The sequence below is a fragment of the Narcine bancroftii genome, chromosome 10 (assembly GCF_036971445.1).
Source record: "Narcine bancroftii isolate sNarBan1 chromosome 10, sNarBan1.hap1, whole genome shotgun sequence".
Taxonomy (NCBI): domain Eukaryota; kingdom Metazoa; phylum Chordata; class Chondrichthyes; order Torpediniformes; family Narcinidae; genus Narcine; species Narcine bancroftii.
Genome location: NC_091478.1, coordinates 16,564,935 through 16,587,291, shown reverse-complemented (window position 1 = coordinate 16,587,291; position 22,357 = coordinate 16,564,935). Strand labels below are relative to the sequence as shown.

General features: G+C 39.2%; 1 protein-coding gene across 1 annotated transcript in view; it reads left to right on the top strand.

Annotated features, from left to right (window-relative positions):
- The first annotated feature begins 8,203 nt into the window (after positions 1 to 8,203).
- The window catches only part of LOC138744218 (docking protein 1-like), a 42,901-nt gene continuing 28,747 nt past the window's right edge, over positions 8,204 to 22,357 (top strand). Inside the window, exons 1-3 of the mRNA XM_069900029.1 lie at positions 8,204 to 8,282; positions 8,915 to 9,208; positions 15,560 to 15,632. Coding sequence (XP_069756130.1) covers positions 8,226 to 8,282; positions 8,915 to 9,208; positions 15,560 to 15,632 — 424 coding nt within the window. The 5' untranslated portion in view covers positions 8,204 to 8,225. The remainder of the gene's footprint in view (positions 8,283 to 8,914; positions 9,209 to 15,559; positions 15,633 to 22,357) is intronic.

The following is a 22,357-nucleotide window of genomic DNA, read 5'->3' as shown; positions in this document are numbered from 1 at the left end:
ACTCTTTCCACTCACCATCTGTTCATTAGGTCATGGAATTATTGTTTGGACCTCTGCCTTTTTGTAATGCCAGAAACGAATGAAGGCAATTTGCACAAGCAAAGAGATAACGGTAGGTTTAATGATGCCCAAAGTACACAGCCCGATTTTCATGATCACTGCAAGCCATGTTGTTCACAGGTTTATAGCCTTAGCAGGAGGCCTAATTAGGTCAGCAGCTCGCAATCCTTAAGGCTTTTATGCAAACCCAGCTCACTGCAATTATATCTATTGAGCCATTCACATTGGACCATAAATTCACCGGTTCAAGTGGATATCTCCAATCTAAGCGGGGCCCAGCCTCCAGTGGCGACCTCCCGAGTGACATTACATACCCGCCGGGTTCTCATGAATCAAACGCTAATCGGCCTTTAAAGTGGCAAGTGTGAAAGCAAAATCAGCTCAACGTCGGCATAAGATGAAGTCATCTTACACCAGGGATTGATGGCCTCGACCCCTAGTACAATCCCCGGCAATCAGGCAAGTGTGAAAGGGGTAATTGCTTCGTGCCTGTTTCTTGAGTGAATACTGATGGAAAAAAAAACATTTAAAATCTCCCCTATCTCTTTTGGCTAAATATAAACCTTACCACTCTGATCTTCAAGGGGACCAACTTTGTCCCTTACTATCCTTTTGCTCTTAATATACCTGTAGAAACTCTTAGGATCTTCCTTCACATTGTCTGCCAAAGCAATGTTATGTCTTCATTTAGCCTTCCTGATTTCTTTCTTGGGTTTTTCTTGCATTTTTTATACTCTTCAAGTACATAATTTGCTCCATGTTGCCTATACCTACTATACACCTCTCTCTTCTTCCGAACGAGATCCCAATATCCCTCGAAAACCAATGTTCCCTATGCCTGCTTACCTTGCCTTTAATCCTGACAGAATCATACAAACTCTGTACTTTCAAAATTTCACCTTTGAAGGTGAAATTTACCTTGCCAGAAAACAACTTATCCCAATCCATGCATTCCAGACCCTTTTTCATTTCTTCAAAATTAGCTTTTCTCCAATTTAGAATCTCAACCCAAGACCCAGACCTATCCTTCTCCATAATTAACTTGAAATTAATGGCATAAGGATGACTGGACCCAAAATGTTCCATAACATATACTTCTGTCACCTGTCGGGTCTTGTTCCCCAATATGAGATCCACTCTCTCTAGTTGGTAACTCTTCTTTCCAGAACACATCTGACAAACTCCAAGCCATCTAGCCCTTTTACAGTATGGGAATCCCAGTCAATATGTGGAAAATTAAATTCTCCTACTATACAAACATGTATATTACACCTGTTTGCTATCTCTCAACAGATTTTCTCCTCCAATTCTCATTGACTATTGGGCCATCAACCCCATGAGTGTGGTCAAACCTTTTCCGTTCCTCAGCTCCACCCATATAGCCTCAGTAGATTAACCCTCTGGTCTGTCCTGCCTGAACACAGCTGTGATACTTTCCAGACAAGCAATGACACTCGTCCCCCTTTCATTCTCACCCCACCCCGCATCCCCATTCTATTGCATCTAAAGCAACAAAAGCCTGGAGCATAGACCTGCCAGTCCTGCCCCTCCTGCAACCAAGTTTCACTATTAGCCATGATGTCATAAATCCATGTGCCAATCCACACTCTAAGTTCTTCTGCCTTTCCTACAGTATTCCTTATATTGAAATATAAATACACAAAATGCAGGTCAAACAGTGTCCTTTATGTAGCAAAGGTAAAAATATTTCAGGTTTGATCTCTTCATCAAGGTATGAGAGACTGACAGCAGGCGTCTGAACAAAAAGGTAAAGGGGAGGGGGTGGCAATTATAGGTGGAGAGAGGAGGGAGGGGACAGCAGCAATGAGGGGAATGGGGGATGGCAGGGTGGGTAAGGGGAGAATTGGAAAGGGGAGGGGAAAGAAAAAGCAAACAAGTTAGCAGAAAGCAGAGAAGTCAATGTTAAGGGCACCTGGCTGGAGAAGTGCCCAGACTTAAAATAAGGTGTTCCTCCAATCTGTGGGTGGTCAGGGTGAGATAGCACATAAGGCCATGGACAGACATGTGAGCTTGGGAGTGTGGCTCAGAATTGAAATGGTCTGCTACTGGGAGGACGCTGTTGTTGCGGACATTGAAATAGATGCATCTAAGACCATTTCCACCACGTATAACCCGTTGACTTCTAACGGTGCATACAATTTATTCCCTCCTGCACTCCTCTATCTTTTCTGGCACTCTGGTTCCCATCCACCTGCAAATCTAGTTTAAACCCATCAGAACAGCACCAGCAAACCTTCCTGCAAGGTGGGAAGAAATGCAGGCAAATAAGGCTACCTGAGGTCGGCAATGTGGTCAGCAGAGACATTGGTGTTAAAGACCTGTTTTTACATACTGTAAAACTCTCTGGCACTATGACTGACAGAATTCAGAATTCCCCTATTAGTCAACATCATGGTTTAAGCTCTTTTATAAAAGACAAGAGGAATTAAAAGAGGCATTGAATTAGTAAAAGGTATTATCTCTGGCAGCCTATCATTCCCTCAGTGCAGGCAGTGGCAGAGCAGATTATGTGTTTAAGTCTTTGGGGGTAAACAGAATCTGATTCTGTGGCAATAAAACCATACTGATACTTAACATTCGCACTCAGCTCTGCTGCTAATTTGGCATAAATACAAGTTTTTTAAAAAAAGCTCAATGCTTTAGTGCATGCACCCCAAAAGACTGGTTTGCAATTGCAGCAGGCTGTCAAGAAGGCAAATGGAATGCTGAGCATTACTGGAGGACGGAATTTGGGAGCAGAGAGGTTATGTTGCCACTGTACAAGGTACTGGTGAGGCTGCATTGCAGAACAATTCTGGTCTTCTTGAGAAAGTACTGGCTTTGGAGGTGGTGCAGCGAGGGTGAGCTGTCTGGGACTGTACTTGCTGGAATATAGAAGAATGAAAGGGGATCTTATAGAAATGCATAAAATTATGAAAGGCAAAGATAGAGGCAGGTAAATTGTTTCTATTGGTGGGGGAGATTGGAACTAGGGGACATAGCCTCAAGATTCAAGGTACCTGTAATAGATTTAGGATGGAGATAAGGAGGAACTGCTTGTCACAGAGGGTGGTGAATCTATGTAATTCACTGCCCATTGAAGGAGAGGAAGCTACCTCAGTAAATATATTTGTCAAAGTACGATAGATTTTTACATAATAGGGAAACTAAGGGATATGGAGAAAAGTCAGCTAGTTGGAGATGAGCCGATCATAGATCAGCCATTGAATGGCGGAGCAGACTCGACAGGCCGGATGGCAACTCCTGCTCCTATTTCTAATGTTCTTTGATTCATTTTTCTTGGAGCTCCAATCACTTCTTACTGCCACATTTAAGAGTGGAAATGAGGAAGAATTTCTTCACAGAGAATTGTGAATTGATGGACAGCTGTGGAGATGTGTGGTTGAGCAAGAAAAGGAAGATTTTTGAAATAAAAGAGAGACAAAAGAATCTGACAGAAGAGTGGAATTAATGCTATTTCACTCTAGTTACAGAATTATAAGGAGTGTCAGCAAAGCAGTTGCCTCACCTGGAGTCAGCATGAACTTTAGTGGTCCCCTTTGTATCCTCCCAGGTAAATAAGCAAGTCGAAGGTTAGATCAGTCATGATCCTGTTCAATGGATCAACAAGGTTCGAGAAATAAAGGGCAGTTCAGATCCCATTTCTTATTCTGATTTTTGACAGAGTACACTGGAGGCTCATTTTACTTGGATTAAGAATTTAACTATTGACAGAAGAATTGAGGAAATTCACAGTCACCTTCAGAATTTATTTTCTGCCATGACTAGGTCAAATTTTAAATCAAGTTTCAATTTATTTTGCGCAGAAGCAAAATACATTTCAAAATTAATATTGTTTAAAATAAATTTCCACACTATTTAGGAAATATCTCCTCTGTTCCTTTAAAATCTATAAATGAGGTATTAATATTGCTATCAGTGACATGAAAGTGAACGACAACTGTTGCGGCCATGCCAATCCAATGATTTTGGTTTCATATCTGATTAAAAATTAGAGGATTGAATCAACACTGAAGTCCTGAATGAACAATGAACCACAGACACTGCTTTACTTTGACATTTTCTCGCACTGTTTTTATTTACTTTGTAAGGTGGCTTATTTATTTTAAATTTTATTTGAACTTGGAGTCCGTGTCACCCAATTTACACCTCATTAACCTACAGCCCCGGAAACCAGAGCCTCTGGAGAAAACCCACACAGACACTGGGAGAACGTACAAACTCCTTCCAGACAGCACAGGATTCAAAGCCTGGCCCCGATCGCTGGCGCTGTAAAGGCATTGCACCAACCGCTTGCCAACCATGCGTATATAAATGTTCTCACTGTGATGCCACTGCAAAGCAACGAATTTCATGACATGTTCATTACAATAAATTCTGATTCTGAAAACTATTTGCAAAAAAAGCCCAAAAAGGTTTAAATAAATTTAAAAAACCTTTTGTGCTCAGGTATCATACATCTCAACAGTAAAATCAATCAGAATCGTTACCACAGTTAGAAGTCAAACAGAAACAATAAAACAAAAATCAAACTTATCAACCAATTGACAGCAGAACCTTGATAATAAAGTGATATTCGTGGTTTTCTGCTTAATTTGGATGCGAAATATGTGAATTAAAGGAACCATATGCTTCAGGCAATAGGCAGGCAGTCTGAACCCTGTCTCTCTCAAAAAATCCATTTCTATTTGCAATAAATAAAGAAAATGGAAATCCTGTTTTCTTTTCTTTTACAATGACCAGGAAATTCAGGCTGGGCATTGTGATAGATATGCATGGACATAAAATCCCTTTGAGGAAACCTCACCGCATTTTTGAACTAAAGTGTTGTTAAGGCAGCCAACTTGAAAAAGCTTACGGAGAAGTAGTAATGTGATACTCACCAGATCACCTATTTTCTTAATGTTAGATTGAGGAATTGTTATTTGCCTGAACAGAATATAAAAGGGAGGAGTGAAGGAATAAATTTGAGTGAAGGTTGGAGATTTTTTTTAAAATGTGGCCGTAAGAAGGATTTTTACCTAATGTAACCCTCCCCCCCCCACTACAACAGCTGCAGTCGTACTTTTTTAAAAAAAATTATTTTTCACACTATGAACCATATTAACCAAAATACACACAAACATTTCCTTCTTGAATATACACAGTGTCATTTTCTCCCCTTATTCTCCCTTCCCTTCCCTCCCTCCTTCCCACCCTCCTCCCTACCCACGAAACGTTCAACATATACAATACAATAAACCCATTAAACAATGTCATCACACAATGAAAATAAACAACTACTTTTGCACACTGGGTCAGTTCATTTCGTCTTCTTCTCATTCTGTCATTTTAGGGGGTGAAGGTTAAGGGAGATTATTTAGGTCACTCTATAATAAATAGGTGAAACATGTGCTACATGCTCTGCCCATTGCTCGTTCCCAGCTATGGCAAATTCTGAATTGCAATTGCCAATGAGCAGCAAACTTTCTAACCTAAACCATTGTACCCAGTTTCACAGTGCTGGGAGTTCAGTCAGGTGTTTCGTTGGCTGAAGGGTCAAATTTCCAATGAGGCTGAAATCTTCATCACATATTTGTTTATACTGATAAGTTCTTCAAGACATTATTAATGAAGGCAAAGGGCAATCTTGTTTGAGCTGCTTCTTTTCATGAAGAAACACGACGGATGTTTATACAGAAAAGTTAATAAGAGAGAGATGTTTAGATTTGAAGATCACCCACCACGGAAACCAGAAAAGGTACAAAAACATCAAGGCCCTTATCAACTGTGTAAAGAGCATCTATCTCAAAATAATTTTACTCAGGGAAGAAGCTGTAATTGTGTATCAATGGCAAAAAAAACCCATTTAATAAAAAGTCTAATTAAGGGAACTAATGATGGTCAGCACAAGGTTCCCATCATGGTGGTGGGGTAGGGGAACAGGTGGAAAGAGAAAGAGAGAGGAGAGAGAGAGAGAGAGAGAGAGAGAGAAAGAAAAAGAGAGAGAGAGAAAGAGAGAGAGAGAGAGGAGAGAGAGAGAGAGAGAGAATGAGAGAGAGAGAGAGATAGAGAGAGCTTTTGACAGTATTAATGGAGTGAGAATACCAACCAAATATTCTGCTACTATTGTCCTAATGCCACTAGGTGGTAATAAAAACTGAGGTGAACGTGATCCTGATTGGTATTTTACTTAATTTGTGCTTTGCAGCTCAACAATCATGTTTATGAAGATCGCATCTCAAATTAACTTTCATCTCTCCACTGTGGTTATTTTCTGGTTGTTTTGCTGACATATTAGCTTGTAGGTCACACAATATCAAATCAACCACAACTTGTAAACATGCATGTCTCACTGTCAAAAATGCATGGTCTTAAATGGCAACTGAGGCTATTTTTTCATCTGATAACTCTGAATTCAACTATTACCTGGCCAAAAGCAGACTGGACACAAAGTTGTCAAAAGCTATGAAGAGGGCATAAAAGGCTACAAATGGACGTAGACAAGTTAGTGAATGAGTGACGATCTTGCAAAAGGAATATAATATGGCAATAAAGGCAAAATAAAATAAAGATATTGAAATAATGAGACTGAATAGAGCGCATGTTTAAACTTTTATGGCCATCTGCTGTCTCACCCCAACCGATTCTCACTGACGTTTGTTATGGGCCCAGAGGACCATAAAACCCAGCAGCACAAAAGTTGCTTTTGATTATCTTTAAACATGAAAACAGGATCAAACTCTAACTTATTACTGTTTAACTTGACTTAACCCCCTTCTAATTCTAAGCGCATGTGTATGTAATGTGTGAATAAGTTCAGAAGTTATTTAATTCACAGTCCAATCTCACTTCTCATTCCTCCAAGTTCACTGGTTGCAGGCAATTCTTGTCCTGTACACAGAATTTAACATTTATGAATTTCACCAGGCTTTGGTGCTTGAAAGGTAAATGGTTACCGCTCAGGAAGGTCCTTGTCAGTTTTCAGAGAGATACTGGTTGCTTGTTGGACACCCACAACTGATTCCTTCTGATCAGCCACTTCAGTGTCTTGCCGAAGAAACTTGCCCCATCAGGGTTTTCCAGATGATAACCTCTTTCTTTGCGGTCACCATCGAATTCCTTTTTGTTTCCCTTATTTCAAGTGGAACATTATACAGCCAGTCCTCTCCTCTTGCATGGACCACAAGGGCTTTGACCAGGCTGACCTAAGAACTCAATCCATCTTCAAAATGGGGTTTTTCCACAAGCTTGCTAGCTTGTCCTGTTCCAGTCCCAACTGCTGCTGAACTCTCTCTCTCTGAGAAAACCACATGATCCTCTTAGAACAGCAAACTGCTCTCAGACTGCAGCACAATGTTCTGAGTTCATTCATCTGTTGCTTTCCAAAACACTAATCCATTACTCCACTGCATGTCCAATTAACACCTACTTGCATAGTTCTTATAGGCGTTCTTCAAAGTGCTTGCAAAGGCATCCGGAGCCTGGACTGTCTGGCTCGAGCCGAGCTCTGGCATTTTAAATGAGATCTGTTTTGAAGTGTTGTATGTGACCTACACTAAAAAAAAACCCTGCCACAATTGATCTCCTTTAAAGCCTATCGATATGTCACACTTTGCACCTGCAGTGTTGGTTAAAAGTTAAGGATACATGAAAATATGATCCTGCAATGGTGGACACATCCCACCGGACGGTTTTCCAGGCAGCGAACCATTGCTCAAAATCTGAAATAAAACAAGTGATGGAACTACCCAAAGGCTTAGCACTTTCTCTCCCCCTCCCACCTGCTGCTGTTTTACCTGCTGAGTATTCACAGCACTTGCTGATTTGACTTTTACAAGGAGGTTTCACAATGGTGTGTGTGAGAGAGAAGCTGGAGATATTACAGTGAGGACCGTGGGAGAAGATTTTCCCAGGAGCTGTATTTTCAGTGTCTGAAACAAGTGGCGGGTCAGGGACGATCCCAAGATGAGCTGCAAACAGAACTGTAGCTCGGGGTCTCCTCTGCCCCAACCTTCCTTCTCAAGCACACAGCTGCTAACGGTGGAAGGACTGGTCCCGCCCCACTCGCCCCCGATGTTCCACCATCGAACGGAAATTTACTGCGGAAACCAAGCAGGTCGCAATCACTAAACACGCCTGTCGGAACAAGGCAACACACAGCCATGGAGGGCACGGTGAAGGAAGGGATGCTTTACATGCAGCAGAACAAGTTTAGGAAGGTACCTACCTCATTTGTACTTAGCAAGCGACCCTGACCTTGCGCTGTGTTGAAGAAGTAGTACATCTGCAGCCCCACTAACTCTAAGGAGCCGGGACTTTAGGCAAGACTCAGCGTTCAGCTCGGGGCAAGTGCACCTCGCGTTAATTTCCTAGATTATGTGCATACATTTAGTTTAGTTTGTCGCTTTTAATATTGACTTTATAGGCAGGATTTTGCAAGGAAAAATGGTTTATTTAAATCCGAAAAGTGTTACATTTTTATGGACACAAGTTTTGGGTAAGAACATTGTGAATCTGTGATCTAAAAACACAAAGCTGGAGAAACTCAGCAGGTCAAACAAAGATTTTTTTAAAACATACATAAAACTTTCATTTCGGGCTTGAGATAGATTTGTTTAAAATTATTCAGTTAGGTGAATTTTCCAAAATGGACGTGGCAATGTGTAATTCCACTGGTGAAGTTTTCAGAATTATAAATTAATCTGCTCTTGTTTTGATTATCACTAATGGTTTGGGTGAGATTTATACTTTACTGCAAAATGTACTCAAATCCACAGTGTATTTTAAGCACCTATTTGCATTCTGATTCTATCCAAAATATACAATGGGGTTTACTTTCTTTTCCCACCAGAAATGGAAGAGAGTCTGGCTTTTCCTCTACTCCCAGAGCAACCAGTCTGTTGCTCGCCTTGAGTACTTCGAGCTCAAGGAGGGCTCATTTTTATCAGACAAGTACATGACAAGAAGGATGGACAGAAAGTTAATTCGAATGAGCGACTGCGTAAGAATAGTTGAGGTTGCAGAACACGCTTCACAGGATTCCAGTGCCTTTTCAGTGGAGACGACCGCAAAACTTTATACATTTTTAACTGGGAAACTGGACTGCTTCGAATGGATACAGAAACTCTCAGAGATTGCATTTCAGGCAAGTAGAAAAATGTAATAATGTTCATCCCATCTGATATGACCTTAAATGTTCTCAAGGAGGACTTTTCGTTTAAAACTTTCAAAATAAAATATTTTTTTAAAATGGGAGGACTTCTCGTTAGGTCAGGCCTTGTTAGGTCAGGCCTTGCTAAGTTTTATCAGGGAAACTAACAGGGGGACCAAGTAAAATTTGTCATCGCCCATATTGCACAGTGGAGCTAAAAGGGAACAAATACTTGGATTTATATAACTTATCACATTATTAAACCTCACTCAAACCAGAGCTCACAAATCTTTTAAAACTAGAACTCATACTTTAGTATGGCGCAGAAGGAATGTTACAGTGTAGATCTTAAACCAGAGAGCTTTGTGAAGGATTTGTGTTTGTAGTATTATAATTGTAGGGAATTGTAGTACTATAGGCCTCCCAATAGCTAGCAGGACCTAAATATACTGTACATGAGGAATATAGAGATACAGGGATCATAAAATGTCCCTGGCATAAAGAATTAAGGAGAATGCTAATGCTTTTTTTACATGCAAAGCATAGTATGCATAGAATAGGATCAAGAGGGTAGCTAGGGAAAGAGTAGGTCCACCTAAGTATTAGTAGTTCACATCATATTCACCAGGGGAAGAAGATGGATGATGGTGAAATTAGGGAATGGATTTCTGATATTAAGAAAGAGGTGTTGGAGTTCTTGAATAACTTTAAGGTGGATAGGTTCCCAGAGCCTGACGAGATCTAGAGTGAACAATGAGAAGCCGAAAGGACTCCATGGGTCAGGTAGCTGTCCATTTCACTAATGGGATCTATCCCAGAATACTGAGGGAAACAGAAAGGAGATTACAGAGGTCTTGACACAAATTGTGCTATTCTATTTATCCCCACATGTGGTGTCAGGAAGACTGGAGAACCGCCATTGTTTTTCTTTGTTAGAGAAGGGCAAACCAGAAACTTATGGCCCAGAGAGCCCGATATTTGTGGTTTACAAAATAATTGCAGAAGATTCTTGGGGACATGATTTACTCTTATTTAGAAAAGTATGGATTTATTACGGATAGTTAGCATGAATTCAAGTGTCTCCCTCACAAATTTGATGGAGTTTTTGTTGGAAGTGAATGAAAATGATCGATGAATGTAGGGAATTAGTAATTCATTTCCCAAAGTCCCCGTGATAGATTGATCGAGACGATTCGGTTATGTGGAATGATGGTGAGTTGGTCAATGAGATCCAAAATTGGCTTGGTAATAGAAGGCAGAGGGTAGTGCTCGAGGGGTATTTTTCTGACTAGCCGTCTGTGTCCAGTGGTGTTCTACAAGGATCAGTAGTGAGACCCCTGTAGTTTGGGGGAAAAAAATATTTATATTAATGATGTGGATGAAAATATAGGTAATCTGATTAGTTATTTTGCATGACATTAAACTTGGGTGAGATGTGCTTAGCAAAGAAAGTTATCAAATAATACAGCAGGATGCAGATGAATTGAAATTTGGATATAAAAATGGAAAATGGAGTTTAATCTGGACAAGTATAGTATGATGCATTTTGGGAGGTCAAACTGTACAGTAAATGGTAAAGTCATTGGAAGCACTGATGTACAGAATGATCTTGGGCTGCAAATTAGTCGCTCCCTGAAACTGACAGAACAATTGGATAGGGTGATAAAGGAGGCAAATGTATACTCGCCTTTATCACTTGGGGCAATGAGTATAAAACTTAGTAAGTCATGTCTTGGCAGTATCTTTTAATAGGTCATATTTTGAGTAATAAACTCTTTCCCCTGAGCACAGGGGAGGCTGAAACAAGAGGCCATGAGTTAAGGGTAAGGGGGCAACACTTTAGGAGAAATATTAGAGGTGGCTTTTTCACTCAGCGAGTGGTGGCAGAATGGAATGATCTTCCGAATGAGATAGTTGCGGCAGGGTCCATTCTGTCATTTAAGAGAAGGTTGGATGTGTACGTGGAGGAGAGGGGGTTGGAGGGTTATTGGCGGAGAGCGGGAGGTTTGAGCCAGTGGAGTTGTTCTAGTGAACTCGAAAGGCCAACATGGCCTGTTTCCGCTCTGTAAATGGTTATATGGTTATTGTGTGCACTTCGGTTTACTGAATAAAACAAAGGTTGTGGAGACTTTGAAGAGAATGCAGAAGATGTTCACCAGAATGTTGCCTGAATTGGAGCATTGGGTACAAAATGAGGTGAGACTAGCATAAATTACTTTTTTTGGAGCGTTGGGGGATATGAGGTAACCTGATAGAAGTTTAGAAGAATATGAGAGTTATAGATAGGGCAGATTTCCAGAATCTTTTTCCCAAGGTTGAAATGTCAAACAGTATAGAAAGTTGTGAGATTTATTTTCTGCAGAGTGTGGTAAGTGACTGGACAACACTGCCAGGGAGCTGATGGAAGTAGATACAATAGCAATATTTAGATGGACTGATGAACAGGGGATAGAGGGATAACGAGCATGTACAAGCAGATAGGATTAGTCTTGGCTGGCATCATCGTCAGCTTAGGCGCATGGGCCATTGGGCCTGTTTGTGTTCTATGTTCTGTGCATATCAATGTCATGTTTCAAGTCTTCACATACTCCGCAAATAAAGCTCAGGCTGTGTTGAAGAGAGGAAGAAGAAGTCATGCCGGATTGAGACAGAGATTCATAACGCTGCCACCATGGGATAGGAAGGAGTTCCATCCAAAAAAAATCTCAGTAATTGCATGGTGCTTCATTGACCATAAGGGATCCAGCATTTAATTTAGTCTCTCATTAATTGCCAGTTCAGATGAAAATTTCTGAACCTATTGCATCAACTGTATTCCTCTCTCCATATATATCTCCTCACTTGCTCGTTCCTTCCTACATTTCTGTTTTTATTTCATTCAAATTTTCCTCTTCTGCTGGGCAACTGAGATTTTGATTTGGATGCTATTCATTTGAGGGGAAAAAAAGTGTTAGATTACTGCTTACAAGAGTAACTGAGTTTTTATGGATGAGGCATTAATTTAATTTAGCGTTGGAATTCAAGATTTAAATCCAAGAAGTACAGGTGGTAGGCACTGCTGTCTGTGGATGCCAATAAATAAATATGTTACAAGTCCAGAGGACTCCAAAACCCAACAGCAATAGAAATTCACCAAGACAAATGGTTACTTAAAAATTGCTTTTAATTTTCTTTAAACATAAAAACAGGATCAAACTTTCTTATTATTATTAACTTAACCCCCTTCTAATTCTAAGCACACGTGTATGTAATGTGTATGTGTTCAGGAAAGTTCTTTGATTCACAGTCCAATCTCACTTCTCACTCCTCCAAGTTCACCGATGTCAGGCAATTCTTATTCTGTGCACAGAGTTTAACTTTTATGAAATTTCACCAGGATCTGGTGCTTAAATGGTTAACATTCAGGAAGGCTCTTGTTGGTTTCAGACTTGCCTCATTGTGGGTTTTCCAAATGATAACCTCTTCATCCAGGTCACCACAGAGTTCCTCTTGTTTCCCTCATTTTAGGAGAAACGCTCTAGCCAGCCATTTCCTCTTGTAAGGACTACAAGGGATTTTCAACAGGCTGAACTCAGAACTCACAACCCATCTTCAAAATGGAGTCTTCCACAAGCTGCCAGCTTGTCATTTTGCAGCCTCCAAAAGCCACTGTAGAACTTCAAATGAATTCACATTCTCTCTCTCTCTCTCTCTCTCACTCACTCACACATCCTGTTTGGTCTTTTCCTCTCTTTCTGCTTATAAAAACCAAACCTCTTACAGGGATAACCCAATTCTTGAAAGATCTTTATCAGCACTTTGAGCATGGACTGTTTAAATGCACCTGCTTTTAAAAATTCCTTCCAAAACAGTCATCAAGTCCCATTGTCTTGCAAAGCCACTGGTACCTACCTGGCTGGTTTCAGCCAAGCTCTTGCACTTTAAATGAGATGTGAAGTATTACTCTGTAGTGACCTACACTAAATCCCCCCCATAATCTATCTCTTTTAAAATATATTTATATATAATATAACCTGTAACAAATAAGTTGATGCTTAAGATTGATTACTGTGGTGTAACATTTCTGAAAAGTCAAAGAAAGAACCAGGTTCATCAAAAGCTGTAGCCATTATCTCATCTAACCATAAGTGGATGCATTTTGTACACAGTAAAATGTCACCCACTCGAGAACAAATGTGTACATGATATTTTAAACTTAAACATTTCAAGACCTGAATATGAAATGGGTGAAGATAAAATTAGTGTCAGTAAGGTTGTTTCTGGGCTGTGTCTCTCTCTCTATATGAAATCATTAGGCAGGCCCGAGCAAGCTACTGTTAACCTATTCTATTCAAGGCCTTTACCTAGTGGTCGTCTTGTGGTGTGAAGAGCTCCTTTTTGACTTAGAGCAAGAACTAAATATGACTGAGATTTGGGGAGATGGGGAGTCAAATGATTGCGTGATTGTTATGCAAGTCAACTGTCCATCGATATTGTTGGAGAGAGGAATCTGCCTGGTGGGAGAAAAGTAGGTTTGTGGCTAGGGAATCTATCTCAGGGAGCCTGCATAATCCAGTGTGCATGAAGGGAAATCAATCCAGTTTTCTTTTTTGAATGGTCTTTCTGGTCATTCAAGTAAATGGAGACGATGTTCCTGCACCCAATCCAATCCCAGGGGTGGTTTGCTTGGGAAAACTTCACACTCTGCTGTTGGTCATCTCGATGGGATTTCTACATCTACACACATATGAGCAGAATTCCCAACTTTGCTGGCATGTGGAAATTCTGAGAGTTATATTTGGTTCATTGATATACTTCATTTAATATACTTCATTTGTTTTATAGTTAATCATTTGAAAAACTACAATTAACCTGTAGAAAGGTTTGCAGTTCAAATCCCCAGGATGTTGTTATTTAACTAAATATTGCATCATAAAATATCCTCCTGATTATTGAAGATGTCTGATTCACTTATGAGACCAATTAGAGAACTTAAATCTCAAATGATATAAAAAACTATTATCTTTGTTAGTGTATCAATATGATAAATGGTGCTTTTGCCAGTTACAATTCCTCAGATGAACAGCCACAAAGAAATATTTTTTGATTTGATTTTCACATTTTTTAAAAATTGAAACATTGGGGCCATTTTACATTTAATGTTTTGACAGCACAGGATAGAATAACACTGGCACATTGCCAGTGACTTCCTATCATGAGCTTGTCACAGATTTTGATTTGCACTTGGGAATAAGGAATTTAAAATCACCCCTATTAACTAAAGCTTTGCAATCTTGGCTCAGTGTAGCATTGATAGAGGGAGATGCTATAGGAATAGTTTGTTCTGGCATGCTCATTAAAATACTTTCACAGCCTGTTTCAAAGCTTAAGATTTTAATACCATTTAGGATTCTGGGGTTGAAGATTTATTTAAGATCAAATTGGATGCTATTCATTGTCATGTAATAAAGCAGAAATGTAATATTGCACAAAATTGCCTTTAGTTTGCCAAGATTTGCCATTAACATTACTCTGACCTCTTACTGTCAGAAAGAGAGAGAATCCAAGATTCGCTGAGTGTCCGTTGATTCGCTTCCCACAGCCTTTGCAGCTGTCAAAGACACCAGTTCAGTCCAAACGATCAGTGACCTGAGCCCAGATCTAAACCACCATCGAGATGAGGAAGCCTTAGGCACCCAGGGCTCTTCAGGAGCCCTCCTTGCCCTCCCCATCTTCTCGAATCCCGGTTCTGATACCTGATTCTTATGAGCCAGTCTCCTGCAGCCCGCAGCCTGGTGTGAGTCCTTCAACCACGTCACCAGTAGCCCACATCCTGTTTCTTGCCTGTGTGTGTGTGTCCTTTAACTGCAGTGCCTTTCGCTGGTCCACCACCGTAGTCACTGTCCTGAGGGTTCTTCTGAAGGGGGGGCGGTCCCTTCACCCTGTTACAGGTGCCCTGCACCAGTCTGCTGCTCCCCCGGATTCTGCAACCCCTCAAGACCACTGCCCAACACAAGGTCTGACCCCGCAGACACAGAATTTTAAATAAAGTCCCGACGGCTCCTTTAACAGAATGTTTAAACCACGTAGGGAGCTGTGGCAGTCGGTCTGGGTGGTTGGACCCCATGGAGGGAGCGCTATGTTTCCGCTTTCCCCATGTCCGCACTGCTGTTACTGCAACTTCACCAGCACCACCATTCCTGTCCTCCATAGTAGAAAGTATTTAGAGATCGTGTATGTGGATGACAGATGATTATTTTAATCTAATTGACTATAAGTAGAAGTAAAATGCTGTTGAATTTTTTAACCCATTTTTGTTTAACTTATTTTGCAAATGGAATAACCAGGAAGTTTGCTTTTATTCAGCCTTCACGTGAGGATTTGGAGAGCATGGCAATGAAAATGAAAGAAAATGAACTCTACACGACACATGAAGGAGGTAAAACACTTTTATCTTTTCATCGTCTTAGTTGTTTTTTATAACTCTGATTTCTTTCATCTGGTGCTCAATTTCATCCCAAAACATATGGGGTTGTAGGTTAATGGGGTGTAATTGCAAATAAATATTTAAAAAAAAAATTAGGTTTAATTGGGGTGGCATAATTATTCTAGCAGTTAGAGTTCAAATCCGGCCCTGTTTGTGAGAAGTTTGCATGTTCAGCCTACGTCTGCGTGGGTTTCCTCCAGGCACTCCAGTATCCTTCCACAGTTTTTAAAAAAAACATACTGGGGTATATGGGCCAATTGAGTGTGACTGGGCGGCATAGGCTCATGGGCTGAAACGGCTGTTGCCATGCTGTACGTCTAAATTTAAAATTAAAAAAAAATTATAATACTGGGAGGACATTCTACTTTGATTAGAGTGGACTAAGACTCACATTTTGTAACCTAAAAAGGTTTTGGCTTTTTCTTTACTGTATTTACCTTCACATTACCCAATATTAAGCATATTAAAAATAGATAAATACATTAGAGCTCCTTTAAAAAAAACTGCAGCAGTAAAACAACTTAATTAAGGGAAAGCTTAATAAGGTATAATTTATAATTTCTGTGTCCTAAGAATGAAAATACAGCTCATTGATTATTGGGAGAATGTATTCTAAGTTTTACCGAGGTTTTGTTGAAGCAGGACAGTGTTCTAAACATGCAATCAATGGCAATGGTGTTGGAGAGTTATCACACACAAAACAAGTAACTCTAAATGTATGAGTGGGAAAAGCTTCTTCGATGTCAGTAAAATGCAAAGGAAGCTCTTGTTCGAGTCTACTTTGGTGGGGGGGTGGGGAGGGATAGAGAGGTAGGTGAGAGATAATACTCTGCCGCGGAGATGAGAGAGAGTTTCAATAATTTATATAATTAATTTTAAAAATTAACATGGCATGTGCAGACTGCATTTGATTCAATTTCACACCTTTTAATGATTCACATTATACATATAAAAGTTTTTGTACAGAATGTTGAAACACATTTGAAAGTAAGTCAGAAGGAGCCTCTGAAGGGACACTTGAATTTCCAAAAAGTTAGATATCAGTCAAGCAATCTTCTAAATATTCAGAGGGCTTGTTTCTGTGCTGTAATCTGCTATGGTTCTCTGATCATGTTTTCACTTTGCCCATGGTGAATATTCCAGTAATATGCTAAGTGAAGCTATTTGAATTCACTTAATGGCTTAAACAAATGAGTAGAAAAGGATAATTTAACACTTTATTCAGGGGCAGTCATTATATGCAGTAAAATATAATGGCCTCTAAAACTTTTAGGCCAGACACTTTTTTTTTCATTTATTTGCCCGTGTGCCACAATTTTAAATTTGTAATCAAACAATTCACATGTAATTAAAGTGCACATTCCAGATTTTAGTCAAGGGTTATTTGTCGACATTTAGGTTTGACCATGTAGAAATTACAGCCCTTTTTATACAGAGTCCTGTGGTCGGTGTCGCTGTGTAGTGAACGAAAGAAAAAAAAACACAGAAGCCATGAGTGAGTTTAACCAACCAACTGGACTTCACTGGAACACTCCGAGAGCTTATCAGCATGACTCCCATGATCCTTTGCAGCCCCCCCCCCACCCCCACTGCGACCGTGGTGATGTCAGCACAGTGCGAGCCTGCACCTCCGTGACCCAGTTCGCTTGCGGATCAGTGAGGTCTGCTACAGGCCCCTCATTTCAGAGCACCATAATGTTTGGGACATTTGGTTTCAGAGGTGTTGATAAGTACTTGGCTATGTTTAATTGCTTCATTGGTGCAGATATAAGAGAGCTAGGGTTGCTTCTAAGCTTTTGATTACCTTTGGAGTCTGTAGTTGCCATTTTTCAATATGAGGACCAGAGTTGTACCAATGAAAGTCAAAGAAGCCATAATGAGGCTGAAAAATGAAAATAAAACAGGAGGAGACATTGCTTAAACCTTAGGATGACCAAAATCAACAGTTTGGAACATTATTACGAAGCAAGTAACGTTGACAGAAATGCAGAGGCTACTCTACAAGATGCAAACGCCAGTTAGCCACAGAAAGGATGGCCAGATTACAGTTTGCCAAGAATTATTTAAAAGAGCCTGCAAAATTCTGGAAAAAGGTCTTGTGGACAGATGAATCCAAGATTAACCTGTATCAGGGTGATGGCAAGAGCAAAGTGTGGAGACATAAAAGAACTACCCAACATCCGAAGCAAACCACCTTTGCCATGGTTTGCATCTTGCAGTGTAACCTCTGTATTTCTGTTCATGAAGTCTTCTGTGGACAATAGTTATTTGAAACATGTACACCTGCCTCCTGAAGACTGTTTCTGATCTGTCAGACTTGCGTTTAGGGATTTTTATTTTTTAAAAATATTTTATTTAATTTTTTTCATACATGTAGTAGTTATAATTATTATAGTAATACATGACATCAAGAAAAAAATTAAAAATATATACATGATGATTTTCACCCCCACCCCAAAAACCTCCTCCCTCCCAACCACCCCCTCATTAAAAAAAGAACAATATATAGAGTAATATAATATAACTTTATAGGTATATAAAAAAAGAAAAGAAAGCCTTTGGATTGCGGAGAAAGATGTCATCCAGGACATATCTCCAAATCTATCATAAACAATAAAAGGAGAAACTTATGAGTCTAGAGGCATAGGAAGGATATCATTACAAATTTAATCCCATTATTTGGGTATACGGGCACCAAATTTGTAAAAACATAGGGTATATATTCCTCAAATTATAGGTAATCTTTTTCCAAAGGAATACAACTTTGAATTTCTGCATGCTACCTTGGCATAGCAAGAGATATATCAGATTTCCAAGTAATTTTCTTGCTACTGCTAATGCTAATTTAAGAAATTTCAATTGATAGACTGATAATTTTAGTTTCGGTCTTGTACCTTCAATATTTCCTAATAAATATAAATCATGACTTTGCAGAAATACAATTCCTACAGGTTATTTAAAAAAAAAGGCCCTTAGGACCACATTGAATGTATAAAAAATCCTACATCTTCACACCTAAAACATTGACTTGATAAATCTGATTTCAATCTGTTCAACTTCTGTGGTGTAAGATATAGCTGATGTAAAAAGTTGTATTGACTAGTTTATATCTTATATTAATAGTATGAGCCATATAATCCCTAGACAAATTCTCTCATGTTTGTTCATCAATTGTAATATTAAATCTGTTTCCCATCTTTGGATCTATGAAGTCCTGGTTTGGGAGTTCCTGCTTGTAATAATGAATATACCAAAGAAGTCATTTTTTTTAACAATTCCACTCCTAATAAGAAGTTCTGCTTTGGTACAACTAGATAAAAAAATTGTTGGTCTAAGCTTATCCCTCAAATATCCTCTTAATTGAAAGTAACAAAAAAAAAAGAATATTATGCGGTATGGCATATTTACTCCTCAATTGTTCAAATGACCTCTTTCGTAACAATCTTCTACATTAAGATTGTATGAAACCGTACATTCAAAAACTGATTGCCCCTTGAGAAACCTACAAGAGGATTTTGGATCACTGGCATTTTAGGTGATATAGACCCTCTTGCACCAGTATCATCATTTATTTTATTCCAAATATTAAGCAAATCATTCAATAATAGTGTCTCCTTGTCAGTAACCATCTATTTCAGTTCCCATTTATATATAAATTCTCCTGGTTTCCTCCCTCCTATTTTAATCAATTCTATATTAACCCATGCCAATATTTTTTACTTTCAAAAAAGAAATTTCATTTTCACCACTTGATAATAGTTTCTAAAATTAGGAAGCTGTAAACCTCCCATGTTAACTTTTCTATAGAAACTCTTGACATTTTACCTTTCCAAAGGAATTTCCTTACATGTTTATTTATTTCTTGAAAAAAAATTGAGGTATTAAAATGTTTGAAAAATATATTGTATTCTTGGAAATATTCATCTTTATACAATTCACATTTTCAATTAAAGTTATACGTTAATTAATCAATTTTTTTCAAGTCTTCCTCAATCTTTTTAAGTAATAGTAAATCATTCAATTTATAGAAGTTCTTTAAATTACCATCTATGTGTATACCTCTCTGAGTATCCCAATTTATTTTATAACAAAATATTTCCATATTTTTCCAATTGATCATATATTCTTAGTAAATATGGTCAGGGTCAGTCATATATATTAAAATGTCATCTGCAAATAAACTAATTTTATGTTCTTCCTGACCCATCCAAAAACCCTTAATTTGCAAATCGAACCGAATTACCCGGGCAAGTGGTTCTATGGCTAAAGTAAATAAAGCTGGCGATAAAGAGCATCCTTGTCTACTTGATCTCATCAATTTAAATGACATAGATACGGTCACCATTAGTTCCTACTTTAGCTTTGGGGCTATTATATAATGCTATAATCCAATTTTAAAAATTCAATCTAAATGCAAGTTTATCTAACAACCCAAAACAAAAAGTCCCATTCAAATCTATCAAAAGTTTTTTCTGCATCTAAGGCTGTTGCAACACTCAACCTTCAAACCCTTTAATTCTTTTTTTCATTTCCCCTTTCATTACTTTAATCTGCTGCATTATCATTATGTATAACTCTTCAGTTTTAGTCTGTGGAGTAATTTTAATTTCTTCAATTACCTCCTCTTTTTGTGTATCTTCTTCCTTCTCTTCTTCATCTTCAGCTAACGAGCCCCCTATGGAGCTCGCTTCTTCCTCCTCAGGTGCCGAAGTCGAGGTCGACTTTTCAACAAGCAGTTGCTGCACTCCCAGTAATGGTCTGGGCTTGTTTCCACCGCGCATGTGTGACTTCTCACGCATGCACGATTCACTTCCTGGTTCCTCACCGACACCATCTCTCCATTGTAATGGATGAGAGACTCCAGCAGAGGTTCCCTCCAGAGACTCACAAGATAGGAAGGCAGCAAGAACTCCAGCTCCCTGCTTCATCGCCAAGGTAGGCCTCAAATATTTTTTTCTTCTTCTCTTCCCATCGGGATCCAGAGGTTGTTGTAATTACTTTTTATTTTTTCGGAGGCATTGTAAAAGTAAAGTAGAATGGTTTAAATATGTTTTTAAAATATATTTAGAGTTTGAACAGTTCTTATTTAGCACTTTTTAAACTAATTTCCCAAGGGAGTCAGGAGCCTACGTGTTGATCCTACGGCATCATGTGATGTCCCCATGGGGGATTTTTCCTTCATTATGTCATCAGCAGTGGAGGTCTTCCTTGGAATGCCAGTCCCTTTTCGATTACTGAGCTCACCAGTACACTCTTCCTTCTTGATGATGTTCCAAACTGTTCCACCTTAAGGTTTGAATGATGCTTTTCAGCCTCATATTGTCTTCTTTGACTTACATTGAAACAAGTCTGGTCCTCATGTAGAAAAATGGCAACAACAGTCTTCAAAGGTGATCCAAAGCTTAGAAGCAAACTTAGCTTTCTTAGACCTGCACCAATGAAGCAATTAAACAGACATGAGTACCCCCTCCATAAATCTTCGTCCGCGAAGCCAAGCCAAAGAGAGAGAGAGAGTACTAACAAACACCTGTGAAGCCAAATGTCCCAAACATTATGGTGCCTTGAAATAAGAGAACGATGTGCTGTAATTTCTACATGTTTAAAAAAATGTATAAAAATAACCTTGAATAAACTCCGAGATATGCACTTTAATTACATGTGAGTTATTTGATTTCAAATTTAAAATTGTGGAGCACAGGGGCAAATAAAGGAAAGAAGTGTCTTTTACTCCAACATTATGGAGGGCACTATAACTGTTTATATTTGACAAACCAGTAAAACCCCTGTTATCCAGCACTTACAGGGACTGGTAGATCCCAGATAAGTGAATTTGCCGGTTGCTTGAGATTGCGTGTTGTGAGGAATGCCAAACTGACTGTTATGGGGCACCAATTTTAAACTTTTGTATTTTTAACCTATTTATTTTCCATTATTTTTTTTCTTTTTGCCGGTTTTTTGAGGTTGTCAGCCGCTTGAATTCCAGATAATAGGAATTTTACTGTAGTTCATTAATAATTACCTATTGCTGGATGAGAAGAAACATCACCAGTGGACTTTGTGCAAGTTTGACCCAGGATTGGACTTATGGTTTGTAAGGGTTTGCAGCTATGTCTTTGATGCTGATCTAAGCTGTACGCAAGAGGGCTGGTATCTGTTATGGAACACGTATATGTGTGACGTCAGATAACAGCTTTGTATTGTGAGACACAGTAGAATCATTTTAGATTGAATAAAGAACACAAGGATTAACCACGTCTCGTATGAATGTGTCCTTCAGTGGGAGGAATATACAATAACAATAAATGTTATCCTACACTTCAAATGCAGGAGGGTGGAGAACAGAGGATTTTAAACTGAAACTTGAGCTGCCAAAGCTCATCCACAGTGAAACAAAGAAGAAGCCAAAAATAGCAGAAGGATGTTTTGAAGACTACAAGGAATCAGAAAACTGGGATGAGTCTGTTGAAAGATTCTATTCCTTCTGTATCGACTGGGGAATAAGAGATACAGAGGGCAGTTTAAGAAAACATGTAACATTTCTAAGCAAGGTGGGAAGCAGGACGTACACCCTGATTAAAATCCCTAGCGACGGCTGCAAGCCCAGATTCTATGTTTTATACCACTTTCTGTGCCCCAGTGAGAGGAAATCTGTCCCCAAGACCAATGGTAATGGCAGA